This window comes from Symphalangus syndactylus, chromosome 7, assembly GCF_028878055.3.
Source record: "Symphalangus syndactylus isolate Jambi chromosome 7, NHGRI_mSymSyn1-v2.1_pri, whole genome shotgun sequence".
Taxonomy (NCBI): Eukaryota; Metazoa; Chordata; class Mammalia; order Primates; family Hylobatidae; genus Symphalangus; species Symphalangus syndactylus.
Genome location: NC_072429.2, coordinates 126665253 through 126682243, shown reverse-complemented (window position 1 = coordinate 126682243; position 16991 = coordinate 126665253). Strand labels below are relative to the sequence as shown.

Genomic DNA, 16991 nt, shown 5'->3' with positions numbered 1-16991 from the left:
CTAAAACTATGGAACAAACTCAGTCACAATAAATGCCGGAAGGGAACTCTGTCTTCTTTAGCCACTCTCCTATAAATTCCTGGGGACTTTCCACACAGAAGACCTTTTCCTTTTCCCATTTCCTTTTGAAAAAATGGGAAAAGCCAAGCATCCCACCAGAGAGTAACTGACACACTCTCTTCCACATTACCTAGAATGTTCCAAAGAGACTCTAGGCTGGCAACCCTTCCTCTGGACAAATCTCTCTGGCAAAGGCACATCACTCTAATCTCATCCCTGCCCCAGCTCAAAACCTTCCATAGAGCCGAGCACGATGGCTCATTCTTGCAATTCCAACACTTTGGGAGGCCAAGATGGGAAGATCGCTTAAAGTCAGGAGTTTTAAGCCTGGACAACAAAGCAAGACCCTATCTTTATAAAAAATTAAAAACAAAACATTAGCTGGGGAGTGGTGCCATGCACCTGTAGTCCCAGCTACTCTGGAGGCTGAGGTGGGAGGATTGCTTGAGCACAGGGGGTCCAGGCTGCAATGAGCCACTATGGCTCACTGCACTCCTGCCTGAAACAACAGAGCAAGACTGCCTCCAAAAAAAAAAAGAAAAAGAAAAAAAAAAAAAAAAAGAAAACTGTCAATAGTTCCCTGTCACCTACAGGGTAAAATCCAAATGCCTGAGCACAGTTTGGAAGGTCCCTAGCGAACTCTTCCCTCGAACTTTGCCCTCCAAGAAGTCTTTTCTTTTTCTTGCTTTCTTGCTTTCTTCTTTTTTTTTTTTTTTTTTTTTGAGATGGAATCTCGCTTTGTTGCCCAAGCTGGAGTACAACGGCTCGATCTCGGCTCACTGCAACCTCCGCCTCCTGGGTTCAAGCTATTCTCCTGCCTCAGCTTCCCAAGTAGTAAGATTACAGGCACCTGCCACCACTCCTGGCTAATTTTTGTATTTTTAGTAGAGATGGGGTTTCACCATGCTGGCCAGGCTGGTCCTGAACTCCTGACCTCAAGTGATCTGCCCGCCTCAGCCTGCCAAAGTGCAGAGATTACAGGCATGAGCCACCGCGCCCGGTCCCAAGAGTCCTTTCTGTCTCCAAAATAAATATCAAACTCATCCTCTTCTCTTCCTCTCCACTGCTAGAGCCGGGTCCAGCTCTCTCTCTTGGATTGCTGTAATTCAGTCCCCAAATGGGCCACCTGCTTCCATTGATCCACCATCTACCCATCAAAAAGGTCAATCAAATCAGGCACCGCCCAGCTTTGCCACCGCCAAAGACTTAAAAAAGCACTTAAGGCCCTCCATGACCAAACACCTGTTCACCTGGACCCTGGACGTTCACTCCTTTCCAGCCACACGAATCTCTTGACACTCTGAACACACCAAAGGTTTTGCAGCCTCAGGGCCTTCACACATGCTATTATCTTTAGCTAGGATATCCCTTCCCTAAACTGTTTTGAAAGAAATTTAAAGAACCGGCTGGACGACATGGATCACGCCTGTAATCCCAGCACTTTGGGAGGCTGAGGCGGGCAGATCAACTGAGGTCAGGAGTTTGAGACCAGCCTGGCCAACATGGTGAAACCCTGTCTCTACTAAAAAAAAATACAAAAATTGGCCAGATGTTGGGGGTTGTGCCTGTAGTCCCAAATACTCGGGAGGCTGAGGAACCAGAATTGCTTGAACCCAGGAGGTGGAGGTTGCAGTGAACCGAGATTGCGTCACTGCATTCCAGCCTGGGTGACAGTGGCTGGAATCAGCCAGGCCCAGTGGCTCACGCCTGTAATCCTAGCACTTTGGGAGGCCGACACGGGTGGCTCACAAGGTTAGGAGATCGAGACCATCCTGGCTAACACAGTGAAATCCCATCTCTACTAAAAATACAAAAAAATTAACTGGGCATGGTAGCGGGCGACTATAATCCCAGCTACTCGGGAGGCTGAGACAGGAGAATGGCGTGAACCCGGGAGGCAGAGCTTGCCGTGAGCCGAGATCGTGCCACTGCACTCCAGCCTGGGCGACAGAGCAAGACTCCGTCTCAAAAAAAAAAAAAAAAAAAAAAAGAAAAAGAAAAAGAAAAATTCAAAGAACCTAGAATTGACAACCATGAACATCTTGTCATATGTATTTTCAAACTTTTTTTCTTTTCTACATATTTTCAAACTGTGTAAGCGATATGTGTAGGTATCTACCTTCTCTTCAAAAAAAGCATTAAAGATAGGCCAGACACTGTGGGCCCTCCCTGTAATCCCAGCACTTTGGGAGAACTGGGCAGGAGGATGGCTTGAGGCCAGGAGTTCAAGACCAGCCTGGGCAATATAGTGAGATCTCATCTCTACAAAAAATACAGGCACGGTGGCTCACACCTGTAGTCCCAGCTACTCTGGAGGCTGAGGCAGGAGAATCACTTGAGCCTGGAAAGTAGAGGCTTCAGTGAGCCACGATCACACCACTCATATTCCAGCAACCTTGACAGAGTGAGATTCTGTTCCCACAAGTAAATTAATTAATTGAATTTAAAAAAAGCAATAAAGGCAAAGTTAAAGTAGGCTTTGACTTTCACAATCACCCCACTCCCCCTCTCTCCCCAGATGATGACAGTGAGTTTGATACAGATCTTTCCAGCCCATTTTTTTAATCTTCACATTCGTCTCTAAATATCCTTAAGTAACATACAGCATGAACTGTGAATTCTCAATCTTACCTAGGAAAGGGGTTGCACATGTTTCCAATTTCACTACCTGCTGCCAAGGTGGTCTCTAAAGTGACTTCACACACTCACTAGCAGAGCTGCTGAACACCCTGTGCCTTGTCAACACTTGAGTCAGACATCCTATTTCTGGCACGTTGTAAAACATGAAACATGTATCTTGTGGAAACACCCAGATGCTCTTCAAATGGAGAATAGATAAACAAACAGTGGTATATCCATACAACAGAATACCAGTCAGCAATAAAAACTACCAAACCCCTGATGCGTACAACAACATGTAAGGGTCCCAAATGCATTATGCCAGGTGAAAGAAGACAAATCCGAGGGACTACACACTGTATGAATCCTTTTATAGGACACTCTGAAAAAGGCAACACTATATATGAGATCAGAAAACAACTCAGGGGTTGGTTAAAGCTGGGGGCGGGGAGAAGGAGACTGGCTACGAAGGGAAAAGAGGGAATCTGGGTGAATGATGGAAATGTTCTATGCCATGATTGTGATAATTACACAACAGTGTCACACAGTTCTATGCATTTATCAGAACTCAGCATTGTATCCTAGAAAGGATGAATTTTACTGACTAGAAATTAGATCTCCAAAACCTGACTTTGTTAGCAAAATTCTGAATCTTTTCACATTTATCATCCACTTTGCTTTTTTTTTTTTAGACGGAGTCTCACTCTGTGTCCAGGCTGGCATGCAGTGGCAAGATCTCGGCTCACTGAAACCTATGCCTCCCAGGTTCAAGTGATTCTCCTGCCTCAGCCTCCCAAGTAGCTGGGACTACAGGCGCATGCCACCACACCCAGCTAATTTTTATATTTTTAGTAGAAACGAGGTTTCACCACGTTGGCCAGGATGGTCTCAAACTCCTGACCTTGTGATCCGCCCGCCTCAGCCTCCCAAAGTGCTGGGATTATAGGCGTGAGCCACCGTGCCCAGCCATCTACTTTGCTTTCTATGAGCACTGCATGGTCCTATCTTTCACCCACTTTGCTATAAGGCTGTTTGTCTTCTTGTTGTTGACTTTTGGGAATTCTGCATACATTCTAGATATTAGTGCTTTGTAATGTGTTATAAATATTGCAAATATCTTCTAAGTCTTTTATTTGGCTTTTAATACCGTTGTAGTTTTTGTTGCTTAGATGTGCCTTTTTCTTTAATATGTAGTCATATTGATCAGTCTTGTCTTTTCTGCCAATACTTTGTTCCTCTGGTTAACTTCTACTTAGTCTTCGTGTCTCACTCAAATCCTGATTCCTCAGACATGATTTCAGTATGAACCCCCTTACCTCACAATAACCATCCCTTCATATTATTCTAGTATGTAGTATTTCATATTCCTTACAATAATGTTATTTTTTCTTTGTCTATTTGCTTGTTTCCCCCACTTAGCAATAAGCTTCTTAAGAACTGGTACTAGTTGATCTACTTTGATCACTACTGCATACCCAAGGCTTCGAGCAGAACTTGGCACACCACAGGCATTCCACAAATACCTGCCAATAAATGAGAGTGAAGAAAAATCCAATACAGGTGCATAGGCTGCACATAAACATGTGCGAGCATATAACACTGTACATACATGTTAATGACATGTTAGTGCATCACGGACAGCAAAAAACATCATGTGCCTCACCAGAAAACAGCAAATTCAGCTTCTGTGCAAATCTCATGAACCACAATATTTACCTGAAATTCTAAAAAATTCAGACATTATGCACAATAATCCTAGGACTGAGAATTTGTTTTTTTTTTAATTAACTGAAAAATAGAAAATGTGATCTATATAAACAGGCTGTTATGAAGCTAAGCATCCACATCAAAGGAATGATAAAGTAAGCAATGAACAGTCACTGAACAGAAATATCTACCCAATAAAAATGACATGGATGGCTGGGCACGGTGGCTCACTCCTGTAATCCCAGCACTTTGGGAGGCCAAGGCACGTGGATCACCTGAGGTTGGGAGTTCGAGACCAGCCTGACCAACGTGGAGAAACACCACCTCTACTAAAAATACAAAATTAGCTGGGCATGGTGGCGGGCGCCTGTAATCCCAGCTACCCAGGAGGCTGAGGCAGGAGAATCACTTGAACCCGGGAGGCAGAGTTTGCAGTGAGCCGAGATCGCGCCATTGCCCTTCAGACTGGGCAACAAGAGCGAAACTCCATCTCAAAAAAAAAAAAAAAAAAAAAAAATGACATGGACAAAGTGCATATAATATTCAAAAATGCCTAAGTCCTAACAGTAACTAAGAAAAAAATCAGGATGTGTCCAGATGTGGCGGCTCATGCTGTAATCCCAGCACTTTGGGAAGCCGAGGTGGGATCACTTGAGGTCAGGAGTTCAAGACCAGCCTGGCCAACATGGTGAAACCCTGTATCTACTAAAAATACAAACAAAAAGAAAGAAAAGAAAAGAAAGAAAAGAAAAGAGAAAAGAAAAGAAAAGAGAAAACAAAAGAAAGAAAAATTAGCCGGGCATGGTGGCATCCCAGCTACTTGGAGGCTGAGGCAGAAGAATCACTTGAACCTGGGAGGTAGAGGTTGTGGTGGGCTGAGATTATGCCACCGCACTCCAGCCTGGATAACAGAATGAGACCCTGTCTCAAAAAAAGATGCAACATATACACTATGATTATAATACAAAAAAATTAAAAATTAAAACATTAAAAACCACAGGCTGGGCACAGTGGCTCACACCTGTAATCTCAACACTTTGGGAGGCCAAAGTGGGAGGGTAACTTGAAGCCGAGAGTTACAGACCAGCCTGGGAGTGAGACACAATCTCTGCAAAAATAAATAAATAAGTAAAAATAAAACAAGCAAAGACAAAACAGCGATTGTATTGTTTGTATTCAACTAAAGAAATATTATTTTTTATGAATTTACCAACCCCACCTCCTAGCTTTTAAAAATTTATTTATTTATTTGTTTTAGAGACAGGGTCTCATTCTGTCACCCAGACTGGAGTACAGTGGTGTAATCATAACTCACTGCAGCCTTAAACTTCTGGGTTCAAGCAAGCTTCCTGCCTCAGCCTCCCAAGTAGATGGGACTACAGGTGCATGCCACCAAAGATAGGACTATAGGTACATGCTACCAAGCCTGGTTAATTAAAAAAAATTTTTTTTGAGGCCAGGTGCAGTGGCTCGTGCCTGTAATCCCAGCACTTTGGGAGGCCGAGGAGGGCAGATCACAAGGTCAGGAGTTCGAGACCAGCCTGACCAACATGGCGAAACCCCGTCTCTGCTAAAAATACAAAAATTAGCCAGGTATGGTGGCATGTGGCTATAACCCCAGCTACTTGGAAGGCTGAGGCAAGAGAATTGCTTGAACCCGGGAGGCGGAGGTTGCAGTGAGCCAAGATCGCACCACTGTACTCCAGCCTTGGTGACAAAGCGAGATTCCATCTCAAAAAAAAAAAAAATTTGTAGAGACAGGATCTCACTATGTTGCCCAGGCTGGTCTCAGTCTCCTGGGCTCAACTGATCCTCCCATCTCTATCTCCCAGAGTGATGGGATTACAGGCATAAGCCACAGTACCTGGCCCATATTTCCTTCTTCCACCAAAATCCTGGAATTCTCAAGTCAAGTACCTTCCTCCTTAAATCCACATTCCACATGAGTTTGTCATCTTTCTAGATGTATATTTGGGAAATTTCTCCTTGCTGACAATCCTTGAAAAGTGCCCAGTTCTCAGGACCCAGTTGAAATCACTTATGCCTGGGGCTGGGCGCGGTGGCTCACACCTGTAATCCCAGCACTTTGGGAGGCCGAGGCAGGCAGATCACGAGGTCAGGAGATTGAGAACATCCTGGCTAACGCGGTGGAACCTCATCTCTACTAAAAACACAAAAAATTAGCCGGGCATGGTGGCGGGTGCCTGTAGTCCCAGCTACTCAGGAGGCTGAGGCAGGAGAATGGCATGAACCCGGGAGGCAGAGTTTGCAGTGAGCCAAGATCTCGCCACTGCACTCCAGCCTGGGTGACAGAACGAGACTCCGTCTCAAAAAAAAAAAAAAAGAAATCACTTACGCCTGGTTATTCAGGCTCTCCACCATGTCCTGCCCCTCACCCTCACCCCACCTGCCTTTTCTACCTCCACACACACCACCAGCCACCTTAGCGGACTTGCAGTCCAAGGCCTCGAACCCCTGCACTGCCAGCCCACTGCTGTCACCAAGACCCAGGCTGAGACCCAACACCCCAGTGTCTTCCATCCCTCCTAGGCGATTCTCTTCCAGCTTCTGGGCTGCAGCAGGCCTGGTTGGCTGTGGTCCCATTTCAACCTGTCTTCTTTCTCTCCTAGCAGTTACATCTGCAGTGTGCCTCGCACACTGGAAGCTTCCCGAAGATGGCAACGGTTTCTCATTCATGGCAGAACCCCTGTGCCTCACCCACACATTTGATTCACTAAATGCCGACCTCATCCAAGGCATTGTTCCATCCAGCGAAAATATGATTCAAGCCACATGTAATTTTAGATTTTCTAGTAGCCATAAAGTTAGAAAAAACAGATGAAATTAATTTTAATAATATACTGTATTTAACCCAATATATCCAAAACATTATCAGTTCAATATGTAATCAACATCAAAGAATTGGTTCATGAGATACCTTGGCAGGGTGCAGTGGCTCACGCCTGTAACCCTAGAACTATAGGAGGCTGAGGTAGGCAGATTGCTGGAGCCCAGGAGCTCAAGACCAGCCTGAGTAACACAGGGAGACCCCAGCTTTACCAAAAATACAAAAAGGTTATCTGGGCATGGTGACACAGACCTGTGGTCCCAGCTGCCCAGAAGGCTGAGGTGGGAGGATCACCTGAGCCTGGGAGGTCGAGGCTGTAATAATCTATGATCACATCACTGCATTCCAGCCTGGGTGACAGAGTGAGACCGTGTCTCATATAAGTAAACAAATAGGCCTGGTGCAGTGGCTGACGCCTGTAATCCCAGCACTTTGGAAGGCTGAATGAGACGGATCACCTGAGGTCAGGAGCTCGAGACCAGACTGGCCAACGTAGTGAAACCCCATATCTACTAAAAATACAAAATTAGCCGGGTGTGGTGATGTGCACCTGTAATCCCAGCTACTTGGGAGGCTGAGTCAGGAGAATCGCTTGAACCCGGGAGGCGGAAGTTGCAATGAGCCGAGATCATGCCACTGCACTCCAGCCTGGGCAACAGGTGAGACTCTGTCTCAATAAATAAACAAATAAATAAATAATGAGAAATCTTACTCTTCTCACTAAGTCTCTGAAATCCAACGTGCGTTTAACACACAGTACATCTTAACTTCCTTTCAAGTGCCCAGTAGTCACATAGGGCTCACAGCTACCGTATGGAGGGCACAGTTTAAGTTGCTGGGGATACAACAGTGAACAATCTAGAAGTCCATTCCTGTGGCCCCATCCACCACTGCCAGCCTGGACCCGGCACTTACACTCTGTGCATGTTTGTCCTGGTGCTCTAGCTCCTGAACCTGATTTAGTTTCTTCTCAACACAGCAGCCAGACTGGTTTGATCTGACTTGGCTTTCAAAAGCCAAGTCATATCAAATTACTTTCCATTTTAGAATACTGCAAGGAAGCCGGTCACAGTGGCTCACACCTGTAATCCCAACACTTTGGTAGGCTGAGGTGGGTGGATCACTTGAGGTCAGGAGTTTGAGACCAGCCTGGCCAACATGGTGAAACCCTATCTCTACAAAAATAAAAACATTAGCCAGGCGTGGTAGCACGCACCTGTAATCCCAGCTACTCAGGAGGTTGAGGTGTAAGAATTGCTTAAACCCGGGAGGCAGAGGTTGCAGTGAACCAAGATCGCCCCACCGCACTCCAGCCTGGGCAACAGAGCGAGACTCTGTCTCATAACAAACAAAAAACAAAAACAAAAAACACTGCAAGGGCTCCCCATTTTACAGAGTAAAAGACAGAATCTTTGGAATGCCCTGCAGGCTTTCTGTGAGGCTCCACACTGCATGCTGCTCAGGTTCTCCTATCTCCCTTGCTCACGCCATTCTCATCTCACACTTCTCCTGGCTGCTCCTCACCCCCACAGGCTCACTCCTGCCTCCACCTCTGTCCTAGCTCTCCCCAGAGCCTGAAACGCCCGTCTTTCCCCTCCTTCAGGTGGAGGTTAACGTCAGCTCCTCCATGGAGCCTGCCCTGACTCTGACCGGCCAACTTAACTACGCAGCACCACGCCCCAGCCCTCCAGACACTGGCCCTGCTCGGCCTGTTCCCACAGCACTTCATAATCTTGAATACCCAATTCATGTCCTTCTTTATTATGTCTGCTGTTCCTTATCTGTCTAACCCAGCTGTAACCTAAGCTCTAGCATGGAAATCTGTCCTTTTTCTTCCTTTCTGCATCCCCAACATCTACAGCAATGCCAGGCACAGAGTAGACACACAACAAATATATCCTGGAAAAATGAATGGGTTACAATTTAGTGGGAGAAAAGAGACATATGGTATACTAGGAAGATAAGCACTATCGAGAAAAAATAACTCAGGAAGGGGAATGGAAGAAAGGGAGGCTGCCATTTTATGAGGGAGGAGAATAATATAATAATAATAAACATAGCAACTACCACTACATAGTAACTACTATGTGCCAGAGCCTGTGCTAAGCACTTTACTGTTAACACAGTGGGGCCGGGGCAACTTTGCACGGGAGTTAGCTTTTGCCTGCACTGCCTCCATCTGTCCCCCAGCTGTCTCTGGGGACCAGCCTGCGCCACTACTGTGTGACATCCACTAGGACAGAAGCTTCAGGAGGGCAGGGATTTTTGTCTCTTCTGCTCCCTGCTGGATCTCCAGCAGCTAAAACAGTGCCAGGCATACAGTAACTGCTCAGGAAATGAATGCATCCATCAGTCTTGAACCAAGTAGTCAATGTTGGGGCTAATGCACCAGAGAAAAAAGAGCCCTGAAGAATAATAAATAATAACTGCTTTACTCAAATGTTTTACCAAAGGGCTTACTTCCTCTGTGCTAAGTGCTCTGCTAAGTGCTCTGCACCATCCCTGGGAGGGAGAAGCGATTCTCCTCCCCTGCTCAGCAGCTGAGGAAATGGAGGCACAGTGACCTGAAGTAACTTGCAAAGGCAGTCTGACATCCGAGGGACAGCCCTCTGATTCCTGTCCTTCCTGAGACCCACTTCTGCAGCTTTATTTACTTTCTCATCTGTTTCTAACTTACATAAGCCAGGGTTTGTTTCTGATGCTTGCAGAGAACTATAGTGAAGTCACTGCCACCTTAAGATCTAGTCAACTAGAATGTTACCTTTCTATTCAGAAACCACCACTTCATGCAGCCACAGGAAGTAATAAAGCTCAATAATTGGAACAGTAATAATATTAGCTAACTTTTACTGTGTGCTCACTTATGAGCCCAGGTCCTCTGCCAGACACCTTCTGTTCATCATTTGTTTCATCATCACAGCAAACCATTTTATAGATGAGGAAAATGAAGCTCAGAGAAGTAACTTGCCCAAAAGTAACCAGATCTACACTCCTCAGTTCCCTGAGACATCCCCAGTGCCTCCCGCTACTGTCTGTTTTCCTTCTTTTTCATCAGCGTGCTTTCCCTACAGGCAAGCCCCCCACTTCCCACCATGTCAAGCTGTCTCACATCTAAAAAGATAACGACTGTAAACTGTGTATCTTGTTTCCTTGAAGACAAAGCAGTTCTTTCTTTATTTTTTTAATTTTTATTTTATTATTTTTTACAGAGACAGGGTCTTACTCTGTTGCCCAGGCTGGTCTCAAACTTCTCGGCTCAAGCAATCCTCCTGCCTCAGCCTCTCAAAGTGCAAAAATTATAGGCATGAGCCAACATGCCGGGCTGAAGCAGCAGCTCTTGACAGCCATCTGATTCAACAAAGTACCAGGGCTGTGTTGGGCACTTAGACGCCCCTGTTCTCAAGAATTTCACAGTCAATGATAATAAAGAGGCAGATAAACAAAACAATATCCCATACCTCCCCTCCCCCCTCCACACACACACAAAGGAAAGGATAAAGAAAAAAAAAACAGATAGTTCGGAATTTTGCAATTAAAAAATGAATGAGACCATTTCCACATCATGCATATAAGTCTTGTGTTTTATGACCTGACATTGTTTTTGTTTTTAATTAAATCCTGAAACCTAGTTTTGGTCACAAAATCCAGTGGTATACCTGATTGCAGCCTCTTGCAAATGATTATAGATTTTGCACAAAGACTGAGGCATTTGTTTGTTTGTTTTTTGAGACAAAGTCTTACTCTATCTCCCAGGCAGGAATGCAGCGGCAATCTTGGCTCACTGCAACCTCCGTCTCCCGGGTTCAAGAGATCTTCCTACCTCAACCTTCTGAGTAGCTGGGACTATAGGCGTGTGCCACCACACCGGGCTAATTTTTTTTTTTTTTTTTTTTTTGTATTTTTAGTAGAGACAGAGTTTCACCATGTTGGCCAGGCTGGTCTTGAACTCCTGACCTCAGGTAATCTGCTGGCCTCGGCCTCCCAAAGTGCTGGGATTACAGGCGTGAGCCACCGCACCCAGCCAAGACTGCGGCTTCTGACCTCTACCCATGACTCCTGCCCACACCCACAGCCCAGAACTTTCCAGCATGGCAGCCCTTACCTAAGGCCTCTTGGCCCCTTTGTCTCTGACTGCTCCATGGCTGCGGAAAAGGCCGGCAGCCAGAGCACGAGGTATCTTCGTGCAAGATGTTCAGCTTTCTGTTTGTGCCTGAGGTGCGTGGGGGACACACTCTGTCCTGCTCAAGGCCAAGGGGTATACCCTTTTCTTGTTCTTTTTTTTTTTGAGACTCAGTTTTGCTCTTGTTGCCCAGGCTGAAATACAACGGTGCGATCTCAGCTCACAGCAACCTCCACCTCCCGGGTTCAAGCGATTCTCCTGCCTCAGACTCCCAAGTAGCTGGAATTACAGGTGCGTGCCACCATGCCCGGCTAATTTTTTGTATTTGTAGTAGAGACCGGGTTTCACCATGTTGGCCAGGCTGGTCTCAAACTCCTGACCTCAGATGATCCACCTGCCTCAGCCTCCCAAAGCGCTGGGATTACAGGAGTGGGCCACTGCGCCCAGCCCTTTGCTTGTTCTTAACCTCACTATCCTCTAACTTCTGAGAGTCACACTAAGAAGTCAAAGACTGTGGTCCAAATCTCTACAGCTCTGCCACTCCCAAGCTGTGTGACCTGGGAGGATATTTTTAACCTCTCTGGGCTGTGGGTTCCTCATCTGCAAAACCACAATAATAATCATCCTATTTTATAGGAAAGTTAAATGAGATCATATAATTTGAAGTGTTAGAACCAACCCTGCCCCACAACGAGAACTCTACCATTGCTAGACATTCCATTATAAGTGCCTCATGGAGTTGTAGGGAGTAGAAGGTGAAGAACATGCTTTGCGTGATAAACAATGTCCATGTTATACATGCACTATTATTGTTCTTATTATTAATTGCTATTTATTACCGGTACTAGTTCCTTAGATTATTTGAAGTCAGAAAACAGAAGAGATAAAGGGGGCTCCTGCCAAAGGACCCATTTTGGCAGCATTCCAAAAGGCCTTGAATTTCTGAGACTCTCTAGGGATGATATTGAAGTGACTGTCCACAGGACTCAATGGTCCAAATGATTCCAGATTGTTGCTCTGTTCCCATCCTCAGTCAGGGTCCCACCACAGACACTGGGAATATAAGTTGGGGTACAGGGTGCGGTCCTGATCCCTTAAATAGATCACAAATCTGCATCAGGAAACAACAAAAAGCAAAACAAGGCCGGGTGCCGTGGCTCCTGTAATCCCAGTACTTTGGGAGGCTGAGGAGGGCAGATCACCTGAGGTCAGATGTTCGAGACCAGCTTGACCAATCTGGAGAAACTCCATCTCTACTAAAAATACAAAATTAGCTGGGCGTGGTGGTCCACGCCCATAATCCCAGCTACTCGGGAGGCCTCCCAGCATTTTGGGAGGCCGAGGCGGGTGGATCACCTGAGGCTGGGAGTTCGAAACCAGCCTGACCAATCTGGAGAAACTCCATCTCTACTAAAAATACAAAATTAGCTGGGTGTGGTGATGCATGCCTTTAATCCTAGCTACTTGGGAGGTTGAGGCAGGAGAATCGCTTGAACCCGGGAGGCGGAAGTTGCAGTGAGCCGAAATCGAGCCATTTTACTCCAGCCTGGGCAACAAGAGTGAAACTGTCTCAAAAAAAAAAAAAAAAAAAATAGCAAAACAAGAGAAAAAGGAGAATCTCATGTCTGCAGCCAACTATGAAAGGAAATGCAAAATAAAAAGGCCACACATCCAGAAGGGCCACCTGATATATAAAACACATAGCAAAGGGGCAGCCATCAGCAGGCCTGCCACTGCCTCTCCAGAGAACCTGGACCGGCAACTATCCAAGGTCTTCCACTTCCCCCAGATAATCTGCCTACGGTCTGCCCAAATGCAGGGCCACTCACACAAACAGGAGGAAAGAGCAAGGTGTCTTATGGTCCAGGAGATCGCTTGACAAAGCTGCCAGAGAAACGTGTCCATCTTGGGCAGGCAGAAGGCCCAGGCATGGCAAACACAGGCTCCAGAACCCAGCCAGAGTGCCTGCCTACCGCTCAGGAGGCGGAAAAAAAAAAACAACTAAAGAACAGGGAGTTAGTTGATTTGATGTGGGCAGTGAGAATTCACCAGGTTTTCAGACCAGCAATCATATAAACTAGTTGGGATCAGATATGTCAGAACAGAGGGGAGAACTCCTCCTTTCCAGTGCAGAAAAGCTCCAGCCACAGAAACATACAGCATGGAGGTGGCGGGGGGCGGGGGAAGGTGTTTAAGACAGAGGAAAAGGAAAGTAAATCAGAAAAAAAACAAAACAAAACAAAAACGGACTTCTTCTATTTTTCAAGAGAAGCCGTTTATGCAAAAATTCTGCACTCAAGGTAGATAAGGCAACAAGAATAAGCCACTCTTAACCAGGCAAAACAACAACATAACCACTTAACAAATCGCTCTGGGAATTCAATGGGTACAGCATATACCCCACAGTCATACCCATAAGAGGAATTCCAGTTGGGCCCTTGTGCCGAAGCTTTAGACCACGAGGCACGTCCTCACCTCCAAGATGTAACTCATCTCAAATAATGGAGACCAGGCCACGAGGTTTCTCCCAGACACGGATTCTGTATTTGTCCTTCTGCAGCTTCCAGGAAGGTTTTTCTCCTAATAAATCCTTTAGAAAGTTCCACTCAGGGTTCTGAGGATTGATACAACCCCCTTCTTGACTGATCAGAGCTTTAGAAAGATTCGCTATGACCACAGGACTGTGTCAAGTTGAACAAGTCTCAACTTGTCGCTGCCAGTATGCAAAATAGGTCTGAAACATCTTATAACAGACAACACAGCAGACACAGTCCCTGCATCCTCAGGGCCCCCGCCCACCCACCACACACAAACACATTTCTCTAGAGTTTTTTTTTTCTAGCAAGGAACTAGCCCCAGTAGCCAGGATTCACAGTGGTGGAATGGGCGAGAGACAGGCTAACAGCCTCTCTCTGGAAAACCTGATACCAGAAAGAAAACACCAAAACCTCATCCTCTTGTCCCTAAATCCTTGCACGTGATTTCTTCTCCTCTCTAATGTTCTAGAAGGGCCTTAAGTCAGGAGCTTAGATGAACAGAAGAATCTTCCATGCCTGCAAACCATCAGGAAAATGCATGAGGTATCCACACACAGACGCATGCAGCTTCATGGCTGTGCTTCCTGAAAGTCTACACCCAGAACCACAAACACTGGCATAAATAAGAGCACGTTAGCAAGAGAAGGCAAACCTAATTAAATCAACAGCCCAGCCAAGAAAAATTACCATGATGAGGGTTTAGGAGCACCCAACAAACCCTCACATGCGATGCAAAAACTGAGAAAGTCTCAAAACACGGAGTTACAGAGTTTTTGGAAATCACCTTAGCCCAGCCCTGAGGGGGTGTGAGAGGAAGGGGGGAGTGATGGTCAAAGGATGGAGGGAGGATCACACATTCACAGACCTCTAGTTTCGCCAGAGGGGCCTCCAAACCACATCGTGGCTCCAAATCTGTTCTGACCGCAGAGGGGTCTATTTTTAGAAATTAGTTAATATGCCTTTGATCAAGTTCATAAATCCAGAATTGCCTCTATGCACCGGCCATTCGGTGTCATCCCCTTCCCCTCCCCCTCCCCAAACGCCCAAACTCGCCACCAGTCTTGAGGCTGGTGATGAGGACAGTGCACGCCTAGCACACACACATTGGATTCCGAAAGCCCCTTTCCTCCGTCCGACTCCTCACAGCGCATCCCTACCCAAGGCCAAGGCTCGAGTTTCCAGAAACGCAGCGGACAAAATTGGAACTTACTGGAGGGCAGATATGGCCATGTCTCCACAGGTCACAGGGGCCGCCAACATCCTTTCCGCAAGGAAATCCACTGGTAGGTGCCGGGGGTCCCGGGGCACATCTTTGCTCGCAGCTCCTCGTCGCCCCTCCTCGTCCTGGCCGCCCCGAGCCCGCCTGGCCCGCGGGCCCATGTGCTCGGCGGCCACACGCGCTCTGCCCGGAGGAGCGCGGGGCTGGCGGGTGGCCCGTGACGTCATGGCGGCTCGCGCTCGGGCCTCGGGGGAGGGGGGAGGCGCGCGCCGCCCGGCCCGCCGCGTGCGTCCTGGGTCCCCGCGCTCCCGGCCTTCCCCAGGTCCCCGCCCGCCGCCCGGTGCGCCCCTCTGCCCGCTTCCCGGCAGCGCAAGGCACTGAGCCGGAGAGGGCCGCGCGGAGGCGGGGCGGGCTTGGGCCACTGCGGCCGCCAAGGGCCCAGACTCCGGGAGCGGAGGGTAGGTTCTGCCCTGGGCTGGGGGCCCTCGATACAAGCGCGCAGGAGTCCCACCGAACCGGAGGGAATCCCCGGTGATACCAGCTCGCTTGTGCGCCGCGCTTTCCTCAGTCTTTCCCTACGCCCTCTTACCCTCCCCACATCGTCCTGGAAGCAAGCGGTCTTCCCACTTGCCTGCTGAGGAAGGCGAGTTCAGTGAAATAGGAGGGCCAGGGATGCTCCAGGATGGGTGCAGTTCCCGCAAAAGACGGCCAACTGAGCTCCAACTCCAGTGATCTGAGCGCCTCTTTGGGTATCACCCAGCATCCGCGGGCCTGGTAAGAGGGGCGAACGAACCTTCTCGCCTCCTTCGACGTTTCCCGCTGTTTCCAGGAGCCAAGTTGCAAACCCGTGCAGAGGGCCAGCTGTCTGCGCAGCTCCCTCCACTCCGGGCAGAGTTAACCTACAGAGTGTGTTCAACTAGTCCCTTAAATGCCCAATAGTTCCTCCAAAGGAGCAAGTGGACACTGGCCTCCCGTGTGGGATGTGGTTATCTTGTTCTATCTGCCTAAACCTGAGACTAGACAGATGTAAGAGCTGCCTCTCTTCAGTTCAAAGTTTATTTTTTTTATTTATTTATTTATTTATTTATTTAGAGATGAAGTTGCCCTCTGTCACCCAGGCTGGAGTGCAGTGGCCCGATCTTGGCTCACTGCAACCTCCGCCTGCCGGGTTCAAGCGATTCTCCTGCCTCAGCCTCCGGAGTAGCTGGGATCACAGGCACGCGCCACCACGCCCAGCTAATTTTGTAATTTTAGCAGAGACGAGGTTTCACCATGTTGGCCAGGCTGGTCTCAAACTGCTAACCTGAGATGATTCACCCGCTTCAGCCTCCCAAATTGCTGGGATTACAGGTGTGAGCCACCACCCCAGTGCCCGTCCAGTTCAACGTTTACTGAGCACTTAAGGGGAGTCAGGCACCCTGCTAGGCAATGGGGTGGGGGTTACTCATGGACCCTAGAAGGACGTCACAGCCCAGGAAAAATTGGACACACAAATGGGTGAATTCAATATTATGGAACAGAAGGTTGCCCCTCTTCTCCCCTGCGGGCTACCCTACATCCTACTCACTCCAACCTACCTGGAGGCTCCTCCCTCCTTCTGTGTAGTGTTTCATCACATCTCTTCCCATGGCTTCTTCTCAACGCAAATGTTCTTATTTGAAAAAGAAAAAAAAAATTACTCAGTTGATGCTCCTGTTCTGCCTGTTTCACAGATTCATTTACACTCATGGGCATCTGTTTTGTGCCTGGCTCCTTGCCAGGAGCTGGACAAGTCTCTGCTTTGTGCCTGGCTCTCTGAGAGGGGCTGAACAGGTGTCTGTTTTGTGCTTTGCTCTCTGTGAGGGGCTGGACAGGTGTCTGTTTTGTGCCTGGCTCTCTGTG

General features: G+C 47.6%; 1 protein-coding gene across 1 annotated transcript in view; it reads right to left on the bottom strand.

Moving 5' to 3' along the window:
- LOC134737084 (uncharacterized) overlaps window positions 1-15337 on the bottom strand; it is a 311572-nt gene extending 296235 nt beyond the window's left edge. The window contains exon 1 of the mRNA XM_063642413.1: window positions 15102-15337. Coding sequence (XP_063498483.1) covers window positions 15102-15337 — 236 coding nt within the window. The remainder of the gene's footprint in view (window positions 1-15101) is intronic.
- Window positions 15338-16991: the final 1654 nt, after the last annotated feature.